Here is a 20,935-nt window from a genome sequence, read left to right as displayed (position 1 = left end):
AGGGGTTTTGCACCAGAGAGGGCAGCGGTAGGACAAGGGGTAATAGTTTTAAACTGAAAGAGGGTAGATTTATATTAGACATCAGGAAGAAATTATTCACCATGAGGGTAATAAAGCACTGGAATATCTTGCCAAGGGAGGTTGTTGATGCCCCCTCCCTGGAGGTGTTTAAGGCCAGGTTGGATGAGTCCTTGTGCAACCTGGCCTAGTGCAAGATGTTCCTGCTCGTGGCAGGGAGGCTGTAACCTGATGATCTTTAAGGTCTCTTCCAACCTTAACCATTCTATCATTCTATAATTCTGTGATCATTTAAAGAAGAGGAAGTGTGTTTGTGCGAAGACTGTATATCTTTTAATGTGTCTCACTAGGAAGTTTCTTGGGATTAAAATACCGCAAGTTTGGCTTTTTTTTTTTTTTTTAATTTCCATGCACCTTGCTTACTTGTAATATTGATAGCTTTACTTATTTTTTGTTTCCTCTGTGAGGTTACTTACTATTTCCTTTGTAGATAGGGAGGCAATGAAGCAAGTTAATCTCTGCGGTAGCATTATTGAGCTTGAGAAATTAGTATTTTTTCAAGAATCTTTGAAGTGCTTTCCCTCAATTATTAAATATCTGTAAGGTTAAGTTTCATGCCTCTTTTATGCCTGACTTAATGCAATGAAAAACTTCCAATGCTGCTGTTTGCATTTTCTTTTTTATACTGTGGACAACTAAATGAAAATGTCTCTAAAATGTCTGAAAGTACAGAGGCTTGGCAAAGACCAGGTCATATGTTGGCATTTAATGCCATAGTGCTGCTGCTGAGTTTTCCAAAGGGTCTAGCATTTGATTTATTAACTCTCTTTGAGGTGAGAGGAAAAACTCCCACAAGCTTCTGAAAGAGAAGAATTACCTTTGAAAAATCTGTATTTTGGAGTAAACAGTTGTATGACTCTACAGCGAATGTCAGTAGATGAACATCCCTGGGAAAGTAAATGACATATTATCACTCTAAAAAACATTTTGTATATTAAATTCCAACACACTGTGCTGGTGACTTAAGAGTAATAACATTGGTCTCATGCTATAGTAGCACAAAAGGGGCTCTTTGTGGAGTTCAGATATTTTACCAAGTGGGTACAGGCTAATAGATGCACATAGCTCTTCTAAATCTTGTTGACAGCCCCCACTTTACATCACCACCTTAAAGCAAATACTACAGAGCCTGTTAACCTTGGAATTTGTCTTCATTTTAATCAAGACATGGCTGACTAAAGCAGTAGATTAAAAGGAAGGAGTAGATGAAGATTCTAACATTTACACGTGGTGTATGAAATTTTGCTTTGCATTCATTTTCTCATGAGTTAGGATGAAATTTGAAGCCAGTATAGGAAGAAGTATGATCTTTTTCTGGTATTTTAGTTCCTGAGTGATAGCAACACTTGGCTAAATTCAGTTTTTATGTTCAGGTCTATAAATAGCTACTTGAGACGGAAACGCTGTAACTGAATAGTCCTAACAGAAAACAAACAAAAAAAAAAAAGAAAACATATTCAGCTTCATTTTCATTTACCTTAAACACAGATATACAGCCTCAATGAAAATATCTACACTACTCCTAGTGTAGTGAAGATTACAAGTAACTGAAGCTTTGATCCTGTTTTTGAGCTAAGCCAAACATGTTGACATTTGGGTAAAATTTGTTTGAAAGAGGACTTTTGTTACAAGGTAAAGCCTATAGCAAGTCACTGGCAACTTGTCAATGACTTGAATTTTCTTTTGGAAAAATTCTAGTGATCCCAGAACTTCAAATAACAAAACTCCCTTCATATATTCTAGAGCAAAACAGAGATATCAGGATCCCAGTACCTCAAACTCTACCTGCATTGTGGTTAAAAACTAAACTAACACTGCAATATGTGTTAAGCTCTAACAAAGTTGAGTCAGAGATAAAAACCAGTCTTGATTAAAAACTCTGTTTTTCCCCTAACTTTATCTTTCCTCTGAAAAAAATGAGTCTACCCTTACCGCACTTCATAGTGAGAAACCAGTTTCTTTAAAATTATTTGGGAAACCCCTTGTGTGAGTTAAGCATAGTATATATGTATTATCACAAAATCTTCCACTGTCCCCTATCATTGTGACCGGCTCTACAGTGCCTCAGCATTCCATGCACTCTGTTGTAGGTTGCTCAGCTTTCCAAACACTGTTTCCCTATTCAGCTGGGTAGATAAGCTTCTCCGTAAGGGAAAGTGACTCATGGCCTTGAAGAAGCAATAAAATACTGTAGCTTTTTAACATTGTGTGTCTGTGTTTGTTAGCATCAACACCACCCTCTTTTTTTCTTTTTTTTTCTTTTTTTTTTTTTTTTTTTAAGTGTTGCTCCTGTAGAGTATAATTCCAGCACTGATGGCACTGTTGGAGTGGCTAGGAAACAATTTAAAAGTGTGGTCATTTTTCTTTTCAAGATAACTAGTGTTTTCCCCAAGGGATGGCTTTACTGTACTGTATCTTCTGGGCCTCGCAGAAAGGCTTTGCAACCTTTTCAGACCTGTTTGTCAGCAGGGTAGAAACAAACTCACTAAGCATGCCAAGTTATCTGAGCCCTGGGAACGGCAAACCAGTCAAATTCTGGGTACACTCGGTGAGAAGCCAACATGAATATGCATTACTCTTCAGTGGGGAGAGCAGTCTGTGTGTGCTGTGTGTGCATGCATGGTGTGATAAACCTGCAGCACACATATCTCTAATGTGCACATTGATTTGCAGGATGAGTGGGAAAGGATTGCAGATTAACAAAGGTGTTAATAGCTTAGAGAATTCAAACCGTTTTAGTTAAAAAATGAGCAAGGAATGGGATCTTTAGTCAACCTGCCTGGTTCCTCCTCCCTTTTCCATATCTAGTCACTAAGTCTGCCAAATATGCAGTAACACAGAGCTTGTGGCCTTTAAAGAGAGAAAACTGGAGGCCAAAAGAGAGGAAATTCCCCTGGAGATAACTTTTCCCTCATCTTTCCTATCAATGTCTGCACAGACTGGCTCAAGGCTGTCAGCCTGAATGCTGTAACTGGAGAGTTACAGTTGGTCAGGTCCTTCACAGCACTGTGATCTGACATCTCACCTGCACTCAGGCAAAGAGATTTGCAGCCTGCCTCCTAAAATACCCTGACCTACTGGGCAAATATTCCCCATTAGGATTTTGAGAGTAGTTTTGTATGAATACACAGTCCAGTTATTCTGAACAGTCCTGATGGTAAATTTGCACCCTCCTGCCTTCCCCCATGCTATTTCCAGAATAGGAATACACGAATGGTGCCAAAACAAGTAGAGCTAATTTGTTTACAATTTTTAAATGTGCCCATAAAAATTAGCACTAGCTTTTTTATTCAAGGTAAAAACATCTGATGGAAGAAAGTTGAATATTCTAGGAATATTATATGTATTTTAAACAAAAGTATGTAATGATTCCACCTCACCTTTCCACACACTCAGCTGCTTAGGTATAGATTGCTCTCCTTAAAAGTGACCGTGCAGAGCTCACAGCATTGGCTGATCAAAGAGTTACTGTGCTGACTTCTGTCAAAATAAAAAAAGCAGCTACATTTCCAGTCCTTGAGTTTTATTCAGAACTGGACTTAAAATTCAAGGGATGTTGATTCATGCTCTTTATCTCCAGTCCTGGAAAGATTCATCCACTAAATGAAATATGTGCATAGTCCATAATTTGTAGTCTGTGATTTTTGCAGACAGGCACCACTGGTTAAAACTTAAAGCTGTTAGGAACTTCTGAGAGAGTAGGGCTCATTATGCCAGATATATCTCATCTTTCTTATGTTTTTCATTATAATATTTTAGTCTGGATTTGAATTTTGTTTAGATTGTCTTCTTCAATCAGCTCTGATTCTTCCCTTTTCCTTCATTTCAATGTGCATCTTTGCATGAGTGCATTTGCAGTTGTCTGCCCTTTTTCCAGCTTGATTTTAGTTTGCTTTCTCTTTCTAAATTTAAGACTCTGTATAGCAGTTGCCTATTAATCTATACACTGAGTATTCTGGTTTCATGGAGGTTGTAGTATTTCAAGAATTACAAATGAAACAAATGAACAAAGTAGCCTAATTTTTATAACATCAATTGTGAGGTAAGAATCCACAGAGAGAGCAGTAAAGGATGCAGCTTCCTGGGATTCAGCTGCCAAAATGCTCTGTCACAGTCTCTGCTGTTCTAATGTTGTATGTCCAAAGTCTAATGTGGTAATTGAGCCTGAGATTTGGAGTAACTGAAAAGCTCAGAAATAAAGGTTTAGAGAGTTGCCAAGAGCTTACTGAGCTTAATAAGATTTATAACACTATGTACCATCAGCATTGTTTTTCTGTTGAGACAAAATAAGATGCCTCTCTGCTGAAAGCTGTTGGTGTCCCTCAGGACTCAGTTTTGGGGCCAGTCTTGTTCAATATCTTTATCAATTATATGGATTAGGAGACTGAGTACACCCTCAGTAATATTGCAGATGACACCAAATCAGGTGGAAGTGTTGATCTGCCTCAGGGTAGGAAGGCTCTACAGAGGGACCTGGACAGGCTGGATCAATGGACCAAGGCCAATTGTATGAAGTTCAATAAGACCAAGTGCCGGGTCCTGCATTTCAGTCACAACAACCCCAGGTAATGCTTACAGGCTTGGGGAAGAGTGGCTGGAAAGCTGCCCAGAGGAAAAGGACCTAGGGGTGCTGGTGGACAGCTGGCTTAACATGAGCCTGCAGTGTGCCCAGGTGGCCAAGAAGACCAAGAGCATCCTGGCCTGTGTCAAGAACAGTGTGGCCAGCAGGAGTAGGGAGGTGATCGTGCCCCTATACCTGGCACTGGTGAGGCCACACCTTGAGTACTGTGTTCAGTTCTGGGCCCCTCACTACAGAAAGGACACTGAGGTGCTGGACCATGTCCAGAGGAGAGCTGCCAAGTGTTGAAGGGTCTAGAGAACAAGTCATAGAAGGAGCAGCTGATAGAACTGGGAATGTTTAGTTTAGAAAAGAGGATGCTGAAGGGAAACCTCATTGCCATCTACAACTACCTGAAAGAAGGTTGTAGGGAGATGGGTATTGGCCTCTTCTCTCAAGTAAATAATGACAGGACCAGAGGAAATGGTCTGAAGTTGTGGCAGTGAAGGTTCAGATTGGATATTAAGGAGAATTTATGTACTGAAAGAGTGATCAGGCACTGGATCAGCCTGCCCAGGGAGGTGGTTGAGTCACCATCCTTGGAGGTATTCGAGAAACATGTAGATGCGGCACTTCATACTCTAGTGGCTGAGGTTGTAGGGGTTTGTTTGTTTATTTTGGGGTTTTTTTGTGAGCGTTTTCTGATGGGGTGTGTGTGGTTGTGCTTGTTAGCAGGTTTTTTTGTGTTGATGGTTGGACTCAGTAATCTCAGAGGTCCTTTCCAACCATGACGATTCTGTGATTAATAATCGAGTTCAGCATTTATAATTTGGTCTGCCTCGAAAAAGTCAAAAGACATTGTATCTTTTCTAGTTGTAAATACCAAGTGGCCTAGTTTGCTAGCATGTTTTCTTTGTAAGTGCTCTGTAAGGTAACGATAAACCACTATCTCAAATGCTTACACTTTTAATGTGCTGCAGGATCGAGAAACAAATAAGCAGGTTTCGAGGATGGTTGCCTAGAAAGCCAATGAAACTGGACAAGGAGACACTGCCAGATCTGGAGGAGAATGACTGCTATACTGCTCCATTCAGCCAACAAAGGATCCATCAGTGAGTATTTAATTATATCTTAATTACAAAAAAACCCACCAACTTTCCTTCTGGATTCACCTTGGAAAAAATCGATTTCTTAGTTCATGTTTTAAAGTCTACTGCCTTCATATCAGTTCTTTGTCACAAAAAGGGGAAGATAGAATATAGAGTCTGTCTACATTTCTCGTAATTAAAGGTCCAGCTCAAAGCTAAATTAAATAAATGGAAAAGTTCTTTTTAATTCACTGGAATTTCAGTTACATGCCTAAAGTAGTCAAATGCCTAATTTTCTCTCGGGTCAGAATTGCAGCTGATCTTTGTCACTTAAAGATGTGATTAAAACTTGTTTTTTCAGCGTTTCTGTATCTTTAGCATAATCAGAATTAGTCTTTCTGACATACAAGATGGTTGAAATAAACTGATACTGTGTTTCATTCCTATTTATGACTGTGGAACAAGCAGTACTCTAAAGAAAGCAGAGAACGCAATTTAGTTTATATTTCTGTGTCTTTTATTTTTATAGATGCAAAACTGATTACAAAATGCCAGTGTTAAGACCTACCAGTGACACCCAATCCTATGAAAGGCACCAGTGTCCCACCAATGTCTCTAGAGAAATTGACTACTAAAAGCCTTTAGTAACTTGCAAAATGCAAAACAGAAAAAGCCCCATTGGACATTCAGATCCCAGGGCTGCCAGATTTTGGAGAAAGAGGTTGTCTTGTGGGTAGTTACAGTGATGCTGATATGGGAAACAATCATTGACTAACTGAGAAGAAAATGAGAAAGATTTGGCAGCACTGAATTACAGGCAGCTTGAAGTCTAAAAATCTGCAATAGGTTATTTTTTTCAGGGTGAAGCCGAACTGATGTAATGCTCACAAATTCCTCACTTTGAATTAACAATTTTTCAGGGATTGGATTTATTAGGTGAATAAAATAGACCTCCTCTGCCTTAATGTCCTCTGACATTATGGGAAGCAGAATGAAGCCCCCATAACCCAAGGGTAAATGGTTAGTGACCTGCAGCATCACTTAGACACACAAGTCTATGGGGCTAGGTGAGATCCATCCAAGGGTACTGAGGGAGCTGACAAGAGTGCTCACCAAGACACTTGCCATCATTTACTATCAGGTCTGGCTAACTGGGGAGATCCCAGCTCACTGGAGGTTAACAAATGCAATATCCATCTACAAGAGGGCTGGAAGAAGGATTTGGGAAACTACAGGCCTTTCAGACCTTGGTGCTGGGGAAGGTTATGGAGCAGATCATCTTGAGTGCCACCACATGGGTCATGCAGGACAAGGTGATCAGGCCCAAGTCAGCATGGGTTCATGAAAAGCAAGTTCTATTTGACTAACCTGGTCTGCTATGACAAGGTGACCTGCTTAATGGATGAGGGTAAGACTGTGGATGTTGTTTAACTAGAATTCAGTAAAGCTTTAGACACAGTTTCCTACAGTATTCTGGAGAAACCAGCTGCTCATGGCTTGGACAGGCATACTCTTCACTGGGTAAAATCTAGCTGAATGGCCAAGCCCAGAGAGTAATGGTGAATGGGTTTAAATCCAGTTTGCAGCCAGTCATCAGTGGTGTTCCCCAGGGCTCAGTATTTGGGCCAGTTCTGTTTAATATCTTTATCAATTATCTGGATTAGGGGATCAAGTGCACCCTAGGTAAGTTTACAGATGACACCAAATTGGGTGGAAGTGTAATCTGCCTGAGGGTAGGAGGGCTCTACAGAGGGATCTGTACAGGCTGGATTGATGGGCCTTTGGTTTTGGGTTTCTCACTACAAGAAAAACATCAAGGTGCTGGATTGTGTCCAAAGAAGGGCAACAAAGCCGGTGAAAGATCCAGAACACAAGTCTTACTAGGAGCAGCTGAGGCAACTGGGGTTGTTTAGCCTGGAGAAAAGGAGGCTGAGGGAAGACCTTATTACTCTCTACAGCTACCTGAGAGGAGGTTGTAGTGGGGAGGGGGTTGGCCTCTTTGCAAGTAACAAGTGATAGGACAAGAAGAAACAGCCTCAAGTTGCACCTTGTAAGGTTCAGATTGGATATTATGAGAAATTTCTTCACCAAAAGTGTTGTCAGGCACTGAAACAGGCTGCCCAGGGCCACTATCCCTGGAGGTATTTAAAAGACGTGTAGATGTGCTGTTTAAAGACATGGTTTAGTGGTGGACTTCGCAGTGTCAGGTTTATGGTTGGACTTGATGATCTTAAAGGTCTTTTCCAACCAAAATGATTCTATGATTCTGTAAGTAGTGTTTTTCTCAGTACAGCACAAAAACAAAAAGTGTAAATCTCCAGGAAAATTTCAGTAGGAGTCTGCTTCCAGCACTAGTAAACAGCCAGAGTTCTCTCCACTAAATGTTTGTGCCCTAAATAGACATCAGTTTTAGACTACAGAATCTTCTGATGCTCGAGAAAAGGTGGGTCAGTTCTTTTGCCCTGCAAGATGAAGTAAGTGCAAATTAGTTCAAGAATGTTTGGGTTGGTGTTTTTAGTAATGGTAATATTAACTTCCCTTTAAATTACAGGACATGAGAAAGCTCTGTGTTTGTGTCTGGAAAGAAAATTGGCATATATGAACCAGAAAATTTTAAATTATTTTAATTCTTCTGCCTGTTCATGTTTGTATTGGTAAACTGGAGGGTGCATGGCATATTAAATATTGTATTAGTTTCATTAACATTCCTGGTATTGTTTGGCAGTTCTTTGACATCATTGCAGTCTTTGAAGCTCAACTCCCCAGCAGGCCTGACCTTTTCAGTTTTGTTTTCTGTGAAGTCTACCATTCTTTTTGTGTGGAGACTGATAAAATACTGGCTGAGCTGCTCTCCTTCTCCCAAAAGGTGCTTGCTCTGACAGAATTCTTGTGCTCCCATCGTGCTCCAGCCTGTTGGCTGTGTCTGTCTTATTCTTTTTCACTAGAATTTTGAAATATAATAACTTGTTTGATATTTGTCTAGTGAGCAGAATGCTGGAATTTTAATTGTTCCAAGCATATCTTGGTAAGCAGAGCATTTCAGGAACATCTTTAGTATGTGCTTTTTAATCTTCGATTGTGAAGCACAAGTATCAAGTAATTTGAGATATAAAGTTAAAAGAATTATTGTGTTTATATCAGTGAGCAGCCAAAAAGTGTATTATGTTGAGATTCACTAACTTTGTACAAATTGCTGCTTACTTTGGGCAAGTTGCTGCTTCTTCCAAGATATGCATAAACACTCTGATGAAAGACCTGCCCATCACAGTAGGAGAGTAATAAAGAGAGTAGAGCTAGTAGCAAAGATGCCCACCTACCTCCAAACACAGGGAAGTATGACTAGAAATGGATTTAATTATTTATGTTTATCTCAACACATATTAACTTACGTAGCGATTACTGTGACTGGCACCTTCATCTGTTTGAATCTGTTGTGCCAGATGAGGGTTTGGTCACTAAGAATATTATTTCTTTTTCACCTCTACCCACTGCTAAATATAGTAACCTTCACCAGGGAAGCACTGATTGTTCTGGCCTACTCAGAACAGTACAGAAATGCTCCTAAGTTAATGAAACCCTGCCTCCATATTAGATGAAAGCTTCAGTTTTCAGTTTTTACTGTTGCATTACATAAACTTCTATTGGCTTTTGAACAAGTAAAAAGCTAGCTACTCTTTTTTCATTTCCTTTTCAAAACCTGTCAAGGCTTTTATTTAAATTTCTAACCTGGAGCCCCCAGTTCTTTTTTAAGACTGTGAAGATAAATAGTTACTGAAATTCTTGAGCTGCAGAAATGAAGATTTGCCATCTACAATAGTGTTATGATAATTTAGCTCACAGTTTGTCAGTGGTAAGAAAAGTCCATGCATTTTCTAGTGGTTAAGGTTTTGCTAGAGTGCTCTTGCAACACCATATTGCAATTTTAATGCAATTATAATGGAGGTTACACAATTGTCATGGGTAATTACTTGCAAAGTTCAAATTGTCTTGAAGAAGTACATCATCCTGTAGACAAGAATAACAGAGACAGTCTCTTGCCAACTCTTGGGCTTTTAGATGTTCCCCTGCATCCCTTTCCATCACGCACTTGTGCCAAAACTGATTCAGACAGAACATGCACAGAACATGAACAGGGTGGGATCCCAGTATCATATCGATGCTCAGCTATCTAATCTTAGTGTGGTTTAAGACTTTTCATACAACATAGGGCCATTTTTTTGAGGAAGAAAAATGTTGTACAAGTATTTCTCAAGAGAAAGATATGTAGTTTTGCCAGTTGAACATACCTAGGATTTCTGTGTTGTCGTAAGTCAATTTTTACCCAAGACATGCTGAACAATTGCTTAATAGACATGTAGTAAATCAATCACAAATACAACCATCTTGGAGATATAAATCTCCATATAGTACATTTTCAGATAGGATCTCTATGTCCTCACTGCAGGTTTTGCCACATACCTTAGCTGGAGGTTGCAGAATTCTTCCTTCTTTCCTGGTTTTATGTGTTTTTAATTTTCTAAAATATTATTCCTTAAATATTAATACAAGGTTGGCCATTTTTTATGTTTGTCCAAATACTGCAATATTGCAATTTGGTTCTGGAATCCCTTATTTTTTCCTTTTTCATAGGCACAGATGTTTTTTTTTTACCTCGGCAAAGAAAAGGCAGTTTATCTTTTTTGATCTAGCCAGAGTTTTCACACCCAAGTCTCCCATCTGATACAGATGATGTTTGAAACATGGTCTGGGTACAGTCTTCATTTGTGATAGATGCTTTTAAAAGCATGAAATGACAGATGACTGGCAGCATTTACAATGTGGAGTCTGAGAAGGAAAATAGTTAAGACCAAAAGCAGCAAGGCCTGATCAGATTTTTTTTCTATAGGAATTAATATATTTAAAATACTGATGTACATGAGCAAGTGTAATTTTAGAAGATCATATTGGTGGTCATTTTCTTTCTTGCATTTTTCTTTCCCATTCAGATGGAAAAAGCCAGATGTGGAAAAACACTAGCTTTCAGAAAAGAACTGAATTTGTATTGAGAGGCACAGTAACCATCTGCCCTCCCTCCTAAGGAGGCAAAGAGGAAAAGTGCAAGAACCACATTTGTGAGATCCTATAACTTTTGCAGCACTGCTTGAGGTTTTCTTTTAAAGTGATTCTGGCCTGCCTTATAGGATATATCACAAAATTGTCATTACTAGAGAACACTAAAATAAATCTTATTTCCTAAATAACAAGAAATCTCTTTTTGGAAGACAGCAGCTCTGCCTGGCTGAGGCAAGCATTTTGTGGGCATTGTGTGGAATAGAAAATTGTAACTTTCAAGATAGACTTTGAGGTAGTATCTCTCTTCTGCAGCCACAGCTTGGGAAGGGCTTTATTTATGCCAAAATATTTCTTCTGAAAATTATCACCTACAAGAATGCACAGTTCACAATATGTAAAAATTTTTTTCCATCAGACTTTATGATAATTACTTATTTTTTCTGCTACATCTTAGTGATTTTATGTAGGGAACTACTAGTCAGCTGGGAATAGTCACAGCAGTAATTAGCTGCGATTTCTAAGATAGCTGTGTACTAGCTATAGCTAAAAAAATGCTTTAAATTGCTGCTCAGAGAATTCTGAATTTATATCAGGAGCTATTTTCCCTTTATTTTTCTTTCAAAGATGGTAAACTCTCTGGTTAAATATTAATCTAACATATAATTGAATAAGCCACTTAAAAATAAATACTTATTATTTCACTGAAAATTTAATTGAAAGTTTACACGATTAGGAGGACTAGGACAGTATCTGTATTAATTAAACAAAAATGACCCTGCATACCAGAGTTTAATGAAGTTATTCTCATTCTTGCTATGTACCCTTGTGGTGCATGAGTATCTTGTCCCGTATCTTTGTGAAATTTCCAAGATGGGTGTTTCTCAGGCTTTTTCTGATGCTCAGATTTGCACTAATCCCATCCCCACCAAGGTTATCTATGTCTTTGTACCCCTGTACTGCTTCACCCCAAGGTGACAGATGGGTAGAGGAGCTGCCAGCATTAGAGACAAGGCACAGGGCTGCTTGAACATTACTTGATTTGAACCAGGATGGTCATTCTTGTGATTATATACATCTGCAGTATAATAACTGCACATTTGCAAATGGCTTCTTAAAAGCAGAGAACAACAGTTCTGTAAGATCTCTACTCTTAAACAAATCTTTCTGCAACCAAACTTGGAAGCACCCTCTAGTGGGTTTGTTAATTCTCTCTGATTCTTCATCTCTTAATTGCCTAGCAATCTGAATGAAACAGACCATCCCTGAAAAAATCCATGAAGTTTGTTCTATCTCAGATGAATACTCCTGAGTGAACCAATTTAAATTAAGAAGTGATCTGGGTGGGAGGGTGATTTGCGGGGAGGGACAGAGGAAGGGCTCTCTTTTTTACTTTATCGGTTTTGAGGCTGTGTTGTGCAAAATCTGAAACAGACAAAGCCACTGATGAATTCTTCATCCCAAAGTGATCCTGTTTTAGCCACATGATGTGAAAAAATCCCTGATAACTGAAAAAAAACCATTTTATTTTAGATAAAATGCCAGCTGCAGGCTTAAATGTCAGCCAAGATGAAAATAAACAAGGTGATAATATTACACCCATTTTTAAACAAATCAACTACAGGGATTTGTGGTAATATTCTCTCTGGAATACTGCAGACTCATCTTGTTGCATCTACTATGGCTGATGATTTTCTTTCTCTGCTCTTAAATGAGGTAAAAACTTGCTATTGGTTCAGCCAACAACAGTTAGCTACTGCCAGTGGTTTACCTGGAGTGCAGAGGGTAGGGCATTCTTCCTGTACTAAAGAATACACTGCTCATGTAGGGCTTACTACTTCAGACAACATCTGTGCTTTTAGTTTGTACTGCTTCCAGCAACAGACATTTCCTTGGAATGTGCCTTTTCATATGGTGAGTGTCAGACGTCACTGTTTCAGTGTCTGGAGATCCTGTGGAGCAAAGATGCATGTTGCTACGTGTATACACACATTGTCACTTACAGCTTTGTAACCAGACCATGGGAGTTCAACATTCAGCTCTTATATCTTACCAGTACAGCAGAAAATAGCTTCTCCTGCCTTTTGCTTCTCCAAAATAAATGAAGAAGTAAACCTACTTTTTTTCCAATGGATGTCAAACAAAAATTCAAGAGCTAGATTTGCCCCTAAAGACTTTCTACAACATGAAAAATTATCAAAGAGACTGTATGGTCAGGAATTCATTGGCAGCTTGATCTTGTTGAATTTGCAATAATTTGAAGACCTTTTTAGATGACAGTTAGTTTTGCTGTGCTTTTTTATCCATGGCAAGATAGTTTGAAATCTCCAGTTTGGAGTCTAATTAAGAAAGTTACAAATGTAATTTCAAAGCAATTAACCTTCACTGACTCTTCATGTTGCTTACAGTATGAATGTAAGAGCAATATTTCCACAATGACATTTTAAAAAGGGACTTTAATTAAGGATCAACTCTGGAACCTTTCCTGCCAGAAGTGTTTTCATTATCTTCATTGAGATTTTCCTTTTCAGTAAGGACAGCTCACACCAGACTAATGGTTGTAACTGTTGTGGAACAAATCACTGGCTTTATTATCTTTGCATACACTAACTTCACAGATAATAACAATATAGTGTATTAACCCTTACATATTTTCTGTCTTACAAATGAGGTGGCAAAGTGATCAAAACCTTCAACTGAACTGTCTCCTAAATAAAACCTGAACATTTTCTGAGCCTGAAAACAAGCTGTATTGCTCTTATGAATATTCAAGCCTTTGTGCATAGTGAAATTCTTAAAAGGGCTGCAGAAACAGAATAGCTGAGGAAACTGTTCCATCTGAAAGCAACAATGGTTTAAAAGTTTTCTAGAAAGCCTCTGCCTTATGCAGTTTATAGCTCAGTAATGTCTGATGAATGTTTGTTTACCTACACCTAGTTTGGAAATGTCTTCAGCTCTGGCTTCTGTGAACTGAAAATTGAAGGGTGAGATTCTCCATAAACTGAAAAAGTCTTTCTCTTCTGAATTCCTCATTGGATGCTGTAGACCATGAAATAGCCTTGATGGCTGTTCTGTGAATATGAGTTTACCAGCCACACTCAGAAAGAAAACATGCTGGAGCACAAACATTTTAGAGGACTAAATGTCTATTAAGTGTGGGAGAGAAGGGTGGTAGAGAGGGACAAGTCCTGCAGTGAACTGCATGATTCTCACCTGACTAGAGCAACTCCTCTAATTTTGGAGATAAATTGAAACCTCTCTGGTATTGTCCTGATTTATGTCAACATCTAACTGGTATGCCTTAACACGTAGTTACGGTTACTTGAGATACTCTTAACTTTTCAATGCCTCCCACTCATGTCTACCTATTTTTGTTTCCTGTGCCAGAGCTCCCTGCTCTCTTGGTTATGGTGATTGTGCTCTTTCTGGGGCTACCCTACAGACAATTTCACAGAAACTATCTGGATATTTGAGTCATATAAGAGAAAAGCAAACAAACAAACAAACATTTTTTTTTATATTCAAAATAGGTGAGGATTATTTTTAACCTTTACCACATGCAATTCCATCCCAAAACAACCACATTGCTAGGGATAGTCCAGGTCATCCAGAGGACTTATTTTGGAAATCCTGTTTCACCTTTGGTGAACTCTAGCATCTCTTCTGCATCCATATCTCCATGAGTAATATTGGGAAACACTGGAGGACATGTTCTTGGTCTTCTCTAGTCGTGGTGAGTTCTCCCTCTCCTCTACCCCTTCTGCCCTCAGATGGTTTGTACTGGCACAAGGGTGGGCAGGGAAGAACCTCTGCATCTCTCATACACACAAGGATAATAGATTAACATTGTTGGTGTTACTTGGATCGGTGTTGCTAGTTTCCCAGGTAGAGTGATTTAATTCTCAAGTCAATCCTACAAGAGATCATAGCTAAGTCAGAATGAAAATTACTGTGTTGTTCTGATTTCAGAAGTTATCATCATAGTTCTTTAACATTCAGTGCTGCCTGGGATGTGAGATATTGGAGAGGAAAGTCAGATATTAAAAGAAAATGATCCAAAATGGGAAAAACTGTTCATTTCCGGTTTACCACTGTCTTTTAATTTGTTTCTGCTGCTACTAAAATGGCCTAATAGAGAGCTCTAGCTTCATCTGGAAATAATCCTAGCTGCTTCAGAGTCTAGTTTGGATTTTTATCTAATTTCCTCAAGCAGTAAGACTGAAGTGATGACAGGATTTCCTTCTTGCCAAAATCCTCCTAAATATTATTTTACATACTGATTACTTTCAACTAAAGCTGGTACAGGTGTAAATGTCTCAAAAATAAGCCCAGTGTTATGTACTTGGTGTCAGCAGCTTGCAATGGAGTAGTGGCCCAAAATTGTGCCTATGCAGAAAAGGCAGTGGCCAGTGCACACCAGTAGTATTATGCTGTTTGGTAAAAGCATGGGTAAATCAGCACACACAAGGAGGTCTGCCAATATGCATAAATCAGCTTACTTTTGTAGGTAATTTAGTGCACATGTAGGACTTTGGGAATGGAAGGGATGCAAGAGGAAGCCAGAAGTACAGCACTGAGTAGATTGTGGACACACCAATGACCTGTGAGTATCTGGGGTGTGTTGGGAAAGGAGGCACGAGAGAGAAATGTCTAGAAAACCAGGTTTCATTAATTATGGTGCTCTTGGAGCAACTTGGTTTTTATACCTTTACTTGGGGAATTTTTCTGTTATCTGTCCTTGGAAGATGAACATAAGGAACTTTCAGATTGTCTTGTATGGAAAATTCGGCAGAGAATTTTGGTAATAAAGAGGGACCATATGGAGTCCCCAAAGTCGAGCAGCTGGACTCCTTGCTTGTTTCTCCAAACGATGGTGGAAGTGCAAAGCCATGTGTGATTTCCTATGGGTAAGGTTAATTCTGAATAAGTGGATTTTCCTTTAGGTAAAATTATCTTAGTGGAAAACTGAGCAGTGGATCCCATGTTGTGCAGAAGAGGTGACAAGTCCTTGCAAAGCTCAAGGTCCATATTAAGATGATCTCTGTTAAAGTCAGATTTGCCCACTGTACAGTCCTACAGGCTGGTCTCTCTGATTTTACCATTTTATTTATCAGTTTATTCAATTCCCCAACTCTTCACCAACACAGAGGAGCAAAATAATCTTACCTCCTAATCAAAGTATTCTTTTAAAATATGAGCCTTTCTAGTCGGTCATTTCCTGTGGACCACATTTTAAAAAATATTTAATTTCCTCAATATATGTATAGGCCTACTGAATCAGAAACTTCATCCACTTACCTACTTATTCAAGTGTCTAAATGACTTCCACAGTCTTATTTGAAGCCATACACACCTCAAGCAAATGTAAGAATTCTTTAGCAGGATTTAACTGACAAGTTGAAACAGTATTTCTAAACACTTGTGTTGTTTGCATTTTTTTAGTGATTATGATGATATGCCAAAATATCTTGTTTTCCTTGAGTATGTATACTGGGATTGAGAAATCTATATAAAATATATTATGCCATCTGATCTAATCAATACAGTATATTTTGTGGTCCTTTTGTTGTTTTTTTTTAAATTTCCCGGACTCATCACAATTCTGTCTAAGCTGTTGAAGCTGCATTCATGCATAACTCCGTAAGTAGGTTCTGAAAGCTATTTTTCTACTCTATTTTAGCTTCCAGGACTGAACATAAGAGTATATAATATTTTCTGTTTCTAACATGCTATGTGATTTTCACTATGAGTGGTTTACCAAGTAGATATTTCCATCTGACTTGTAATGGTAAAGCATAATAAAGAAGCCTGAAATAAAAATAAAACGTTAATTTCTGCATCTGCATTTACAAGTCTTTTGCTTTTGCAAATTTTTTGTGCAAGTATCTTGTAGCTTTCAGTGAATTATCTAAAAGTGATGGTTATCATAATGAATGCTTAAATATCTTCGATCTTTCTTCAGACCTTCTCCATGTAATTTGTTGTTATGGAATAAATACCTTTACTGACATCATCTCATCTGATGAATCATCTCATTTAATCTGGCGTCCTTTAATCTTCCTTGCACCTGCTCATACACAGTAGAGTTTTAGTGTGCTATAGAAAGTAATGGAACTCAACCTTTGCTTTAAACATGCAACTATAGATTCCTGAGATGCCATTTGTTTGTATTTTTCTATAGCTTCATCATACACAACAAAGATACTTTCTTCAATAATGCTACAAGAAGTAGAATTGTACACCATATCTTACAAAGAGTGAAATATGAAGAAGGGAAAAACAAAATTGGTAAGTGCTGAGCAACATGATTTTAAACATGGTTGCTAAATTGCACTAAAAAAAAGATAAGTCTGCCTGGGCTCGTGACAGACTCTTTTGCCTCCTTTTTAATCACCTCAATTTTGAGCTGTTTACATCTCACCCACTACTGTTGCAGGAACTTTGCCTGGAAAACCTGATCATTTCCTTGTAATATCAGGCTGCTCTCACAGTCATGTGTGTCACCTCCTGGGATTTATCACCTCTGCAAGGAAAAAGACTGGCTTAAGCAAGAAATATGTACGGATTAAGGACCCTGGGGAAAGCAGACAGACTCATGCAGAGATGCTTTTACTCCTTCATAAAAATGTATTTGGAAGGATGGCAAGATTAGTGGTGCTGTACATCTAAGCCTGCAGGGCTTCTCCCTGGGTACCTGCCCATCCCTAGGGGAGATGGAAGGGTCTGTATCTCTGCCGCTGCTGTAAGTCAAAAGGGAGTTCAGCAATGGCATCCTCAGTGCAGAGGATGCCATGCATAACTAGGGCACCACTTTCAAATACCAGGTGGAGTGAACCTTTGGAGTGGCACATATTTGGATCCAGGAGCATGAGCAGTGACAAGAGGGCTGGAGTATAAAGCAGTGGCCTACTTCTGTCTGCTTGTGTACCACATAGAGACTGGGGCATCACAAACTGAGAGGCAATACCATAAAGCTCTCCAGCCTATTTAATTTCCCTGCTCTTTAAACCCTGTCCTTCTTCAAGAGGTAGAGAAACATCCCAGAACTTCACTTGTTTTTTCCTCAGCTCCTGGGATGAGGACAGCAATGGCCCTGAGCAATGATAGTGAGAAGAGGTGAGAGAAGAAAGGCAAGAATTCATGCAGTGCATAAGCTGCATCCAGCACACACAGTTGCAGTTCCTGTCTGCCTCGAGATCCCAAACTCCCTCACGTATCTACTTGTGTTGTACCTACCAGAAACACAGGCTTGCATTGATCACTGGGCACAGCAAAGACTGACTTTGCTCTATATGTTTTGCTTTTCTGCCAGAGATTTTGGAAGAAAGCATATAGGGCCAGGCAGATAGTAATGCAATCACTGAAAGTGCTGCTTATGTTGAATTAAATATCATAGCTGTGTTCTTGCTGCTATCATTCCCCTGTGAATTACAAAAGGAATCAGGATTCTTTGCCTCTTGATCAAAGGAGTTCAAACGTCTTCAGGTTGTTAGCACCATTGTTTGGTTTTGCATTGCCTGATGGTTGTTCAAGCCTATTTTGTTGACTTTCCAAGTGAAAAGTGGCCACATCTGAGCAACCATTCATTGTTTCTCTCAAGGTTCTCATTCAACAGGGACAAGGTCCAACTGAGTGGGGTGTGTGGTTACTTTTTAGTGGCAAATAGCAATCTTTTTGGTTCAGGTCTGGATATATTTTCTGGTCTTGTACTACTGCAGCCTGTCTCATTCCTGCTGTATGTGTTAGTCCAGCAGCTTTCATAAGATGTAAATGAAACATATTTTAAAATATTGTTATCATGTGGAAATTAAGAGTTTCATTTGCTTTACTGGCCTGAATTTTGAAAATGTAAAGATCTTCCCTGAAGTTTTCCACTCCCAAGATGTGCAGCCTTCCATCTAAATAGCTTCCTTAGAAGCTGATGTGAGGTCCCTGATTTCACTGAAGTGACGCTGAAGATGGATTGGGAAAATTAACATTTAAACTTCTGGCATAATAAATTAGACATTATGAGTAATATTTGAAGAAATCTTGACTTATATCTTAGTTCATCAAAATCTATACAAGTTTCTACATGTGTATTTTACTGTCAATAGGATTCAAACTTCACTTAGCCAGCTTACAAAAATATGGGTTTCTTTTTATTTAGCAGGTTTTCTTGTCCTATTGGTAAATAATTGGATACTTTTGATTCTTAGGTCTGAATCGATTGCTCAGTAATGGCTCCTATGAAGCTGCATTTCCTCTTCATGAGGTATTTTTCTATTTTTTTTTTCTTTTTGAACAGACATTTCCCACAAAATAAACTCTTACTTGTGTAACCTCTTATTTTCAATCTTATTCATATTATTATTCTCTTCTGCATTCTGTGTCTGCCTCTGACATGCCTCTCATTTAGTAATGATTTTTTTTTTTTTTTCTTGGAGAAATTAATGCTTTTTTTCTTGCAAAAAGAGATATGGAAGGTTGTTCTGGGTCTGTTCTGTAAAATGTATTGGGGTTTGATAAATCTGTTTTCAGAGGGGGAAAATGTCATGCTATGGTTTTCACTTTGAGATTCTCCAGTTTATAGCCTTTGACTTGAAAGCAGTTGATCATAAATTTCTTTGGAAAAATTATCTCAAATTCTACTGAAATCAGAGGAGATTATCCTGTTAATGTCATATGTAGCTTTTGGTGCACAAGTATGGAGTTTGCATAAGTTGTGAGATCCATACAGCTAGTGAGAGAGCTTTATATATTCCTTTTTTTTGCTGCTGTTGTTTATTAATGTCCAGATTTGTATTTTAGGGAAGTTATAGAAGTAAGAATTCAATAAGAACCCATGGGGCAGAAAACCACAGACACCTGCTTTATGAGTGCTGGGCTTCCTGGGGAGTGTGGTACAAATACCAACCACTGGACCTCGTGAGGTAAGAGTTCCTTGCTTTTAGTATGTCACATTATAGGTGCTTTGAGCATAAGTTGTCTCTCTTCTGAGAAAATCATGAATAGCTGAGTGATTTCTTGTGGATTTTTAAAACTAGCCTTGAGGTCATGGGACTCAGTTTCATTCATGGTGCCACTGCATTCAAGGAACTCTCTAGAGAGGAGCTTGTAAGAGGAACTGAAAGTGAAGGGAGTTGCCTTCTAGAGTTTCCTGACAACATAACTTCTAAGGAAGAGTTTGCAGAATATTTAAGAGAGGAAAAAACAAAGGGAGAAATCTGTGGAGGTAGACTAGACCTGGTTGCATGTATATCCACTGGGGGAGTTGTTCCTCCTCAGAGCACAGCTTTGGTGAAAAACACACTTTCATTGACTATGCCTTCTTTTTTTCTGAAAAGCAACCACAGAAGGAGCACTGGCTGAAGTTTAACAATGCTTACAAATGGCATGGAGCAGAGCTCAGTCACTGAGTGTGCTGCTGTGTTCAGCAGCACTAGTAGTAAATGGGTGGAAGTCTCTTCTGCACCACTTGCCTTAAACTCAGCCCAGCCACATCACCACAGGCTGAACTTGCATTCATGTTGGGAGTAGCCTGCAAAGAAGAAATGCTGAGACATTACTCCAAATCCTTATAGCCCTTTTAAATAAGGTTTTCAAATAGACTTGTATGTGCTGACAGAGGATTACATATTTTATGGGTGTATAGAGAACCAGAGCCTTTACTGTTCATGTCAGCAGAACTATATTGGGCATTTTTCTACTTGAAGAGTGGAATATGAAGCCACAAGAGCCTATTAATAAAGACTTTAGATGTTTTGGGATCATTGAAGATGTTGGTGCATCCATTGGGAATGGTCACATAGAGCATGCAATTGGTCCAGCATATTAATTTCTTCATTTATAACTTCTGTAACTGATGGAAACCTTTATTTTTATTGATCCTCAAAATTGTTTCCAGATAGAAAGATTTATAGAGGGTGGCCCTGGAGACAGTTACTGATTAAGGCACATGAAACTTACCATTTCATAAAACAGGAAGTGTTCAATTTTCATCAAGAAAAAGTTCACAGATAAATGCAATAGAAAAGTTTTACTGAGTCATGTAACTTTTTAAATGCTTTAGAAAATGAAGGAATGTGTTTGTGCCTCATAATTTAATCCTGAAAACTTCTTATTTCTTTTTTAATATACTGGCCTGGACAGAAATATGGAATTTTTCTCGACTTACACTATG

General features: G+C 38.7%; 1 protein-coding gene across 7 annotated transcripts in view; it reads left to right on the top strand.

The window, feature by feature from the left end:
* Positions 1-20,935, top strand: part of ANO4 (anoctamin 4) — a 199,672-nt gene that overhangs the window by 126,398 nt on the left and 52,339 nt on the right. For all 7 annotated transcript variants that reach the window (XM_051636787.1, XM_051636778.1, XM_051636771.1 and 4 more), the window contains 4 exons: positions 5,617-5,748; positions 16,955-17,061; positions 18,972-19,027; positions 19,564-19,685. In XM_051636787.1, coding sequence (XP_051492747.1) covers positions 5,617-5,748; positions 16,955-17,061; positions 18,972-19,027; positions 19,564-19,685 — 417 coding nt within the window. The remainder of the gene's footprint in view (positions 1-5,616; positions 5,749-16,954; positions 17,062-18,971; positions 19,028-19,563; positions 19,686-20,935) is intronic.

Source organism: Apus apus, chromosome 1, assembly GCF_020740795.1.
Source record: "Apus apus isolate bApuApu2 chromosome 1, bApuApu2.pri.cur, whole genome shotgun sequence".
Lineage (NCBI taxonomy): Eukaryota > Metazoa > Chordata > Aves > Apodiformes > Apodidae > Apus > Apus apus.
This window is presented reverse-complemented; position numbering and strand designations above follow the sequence as displayed.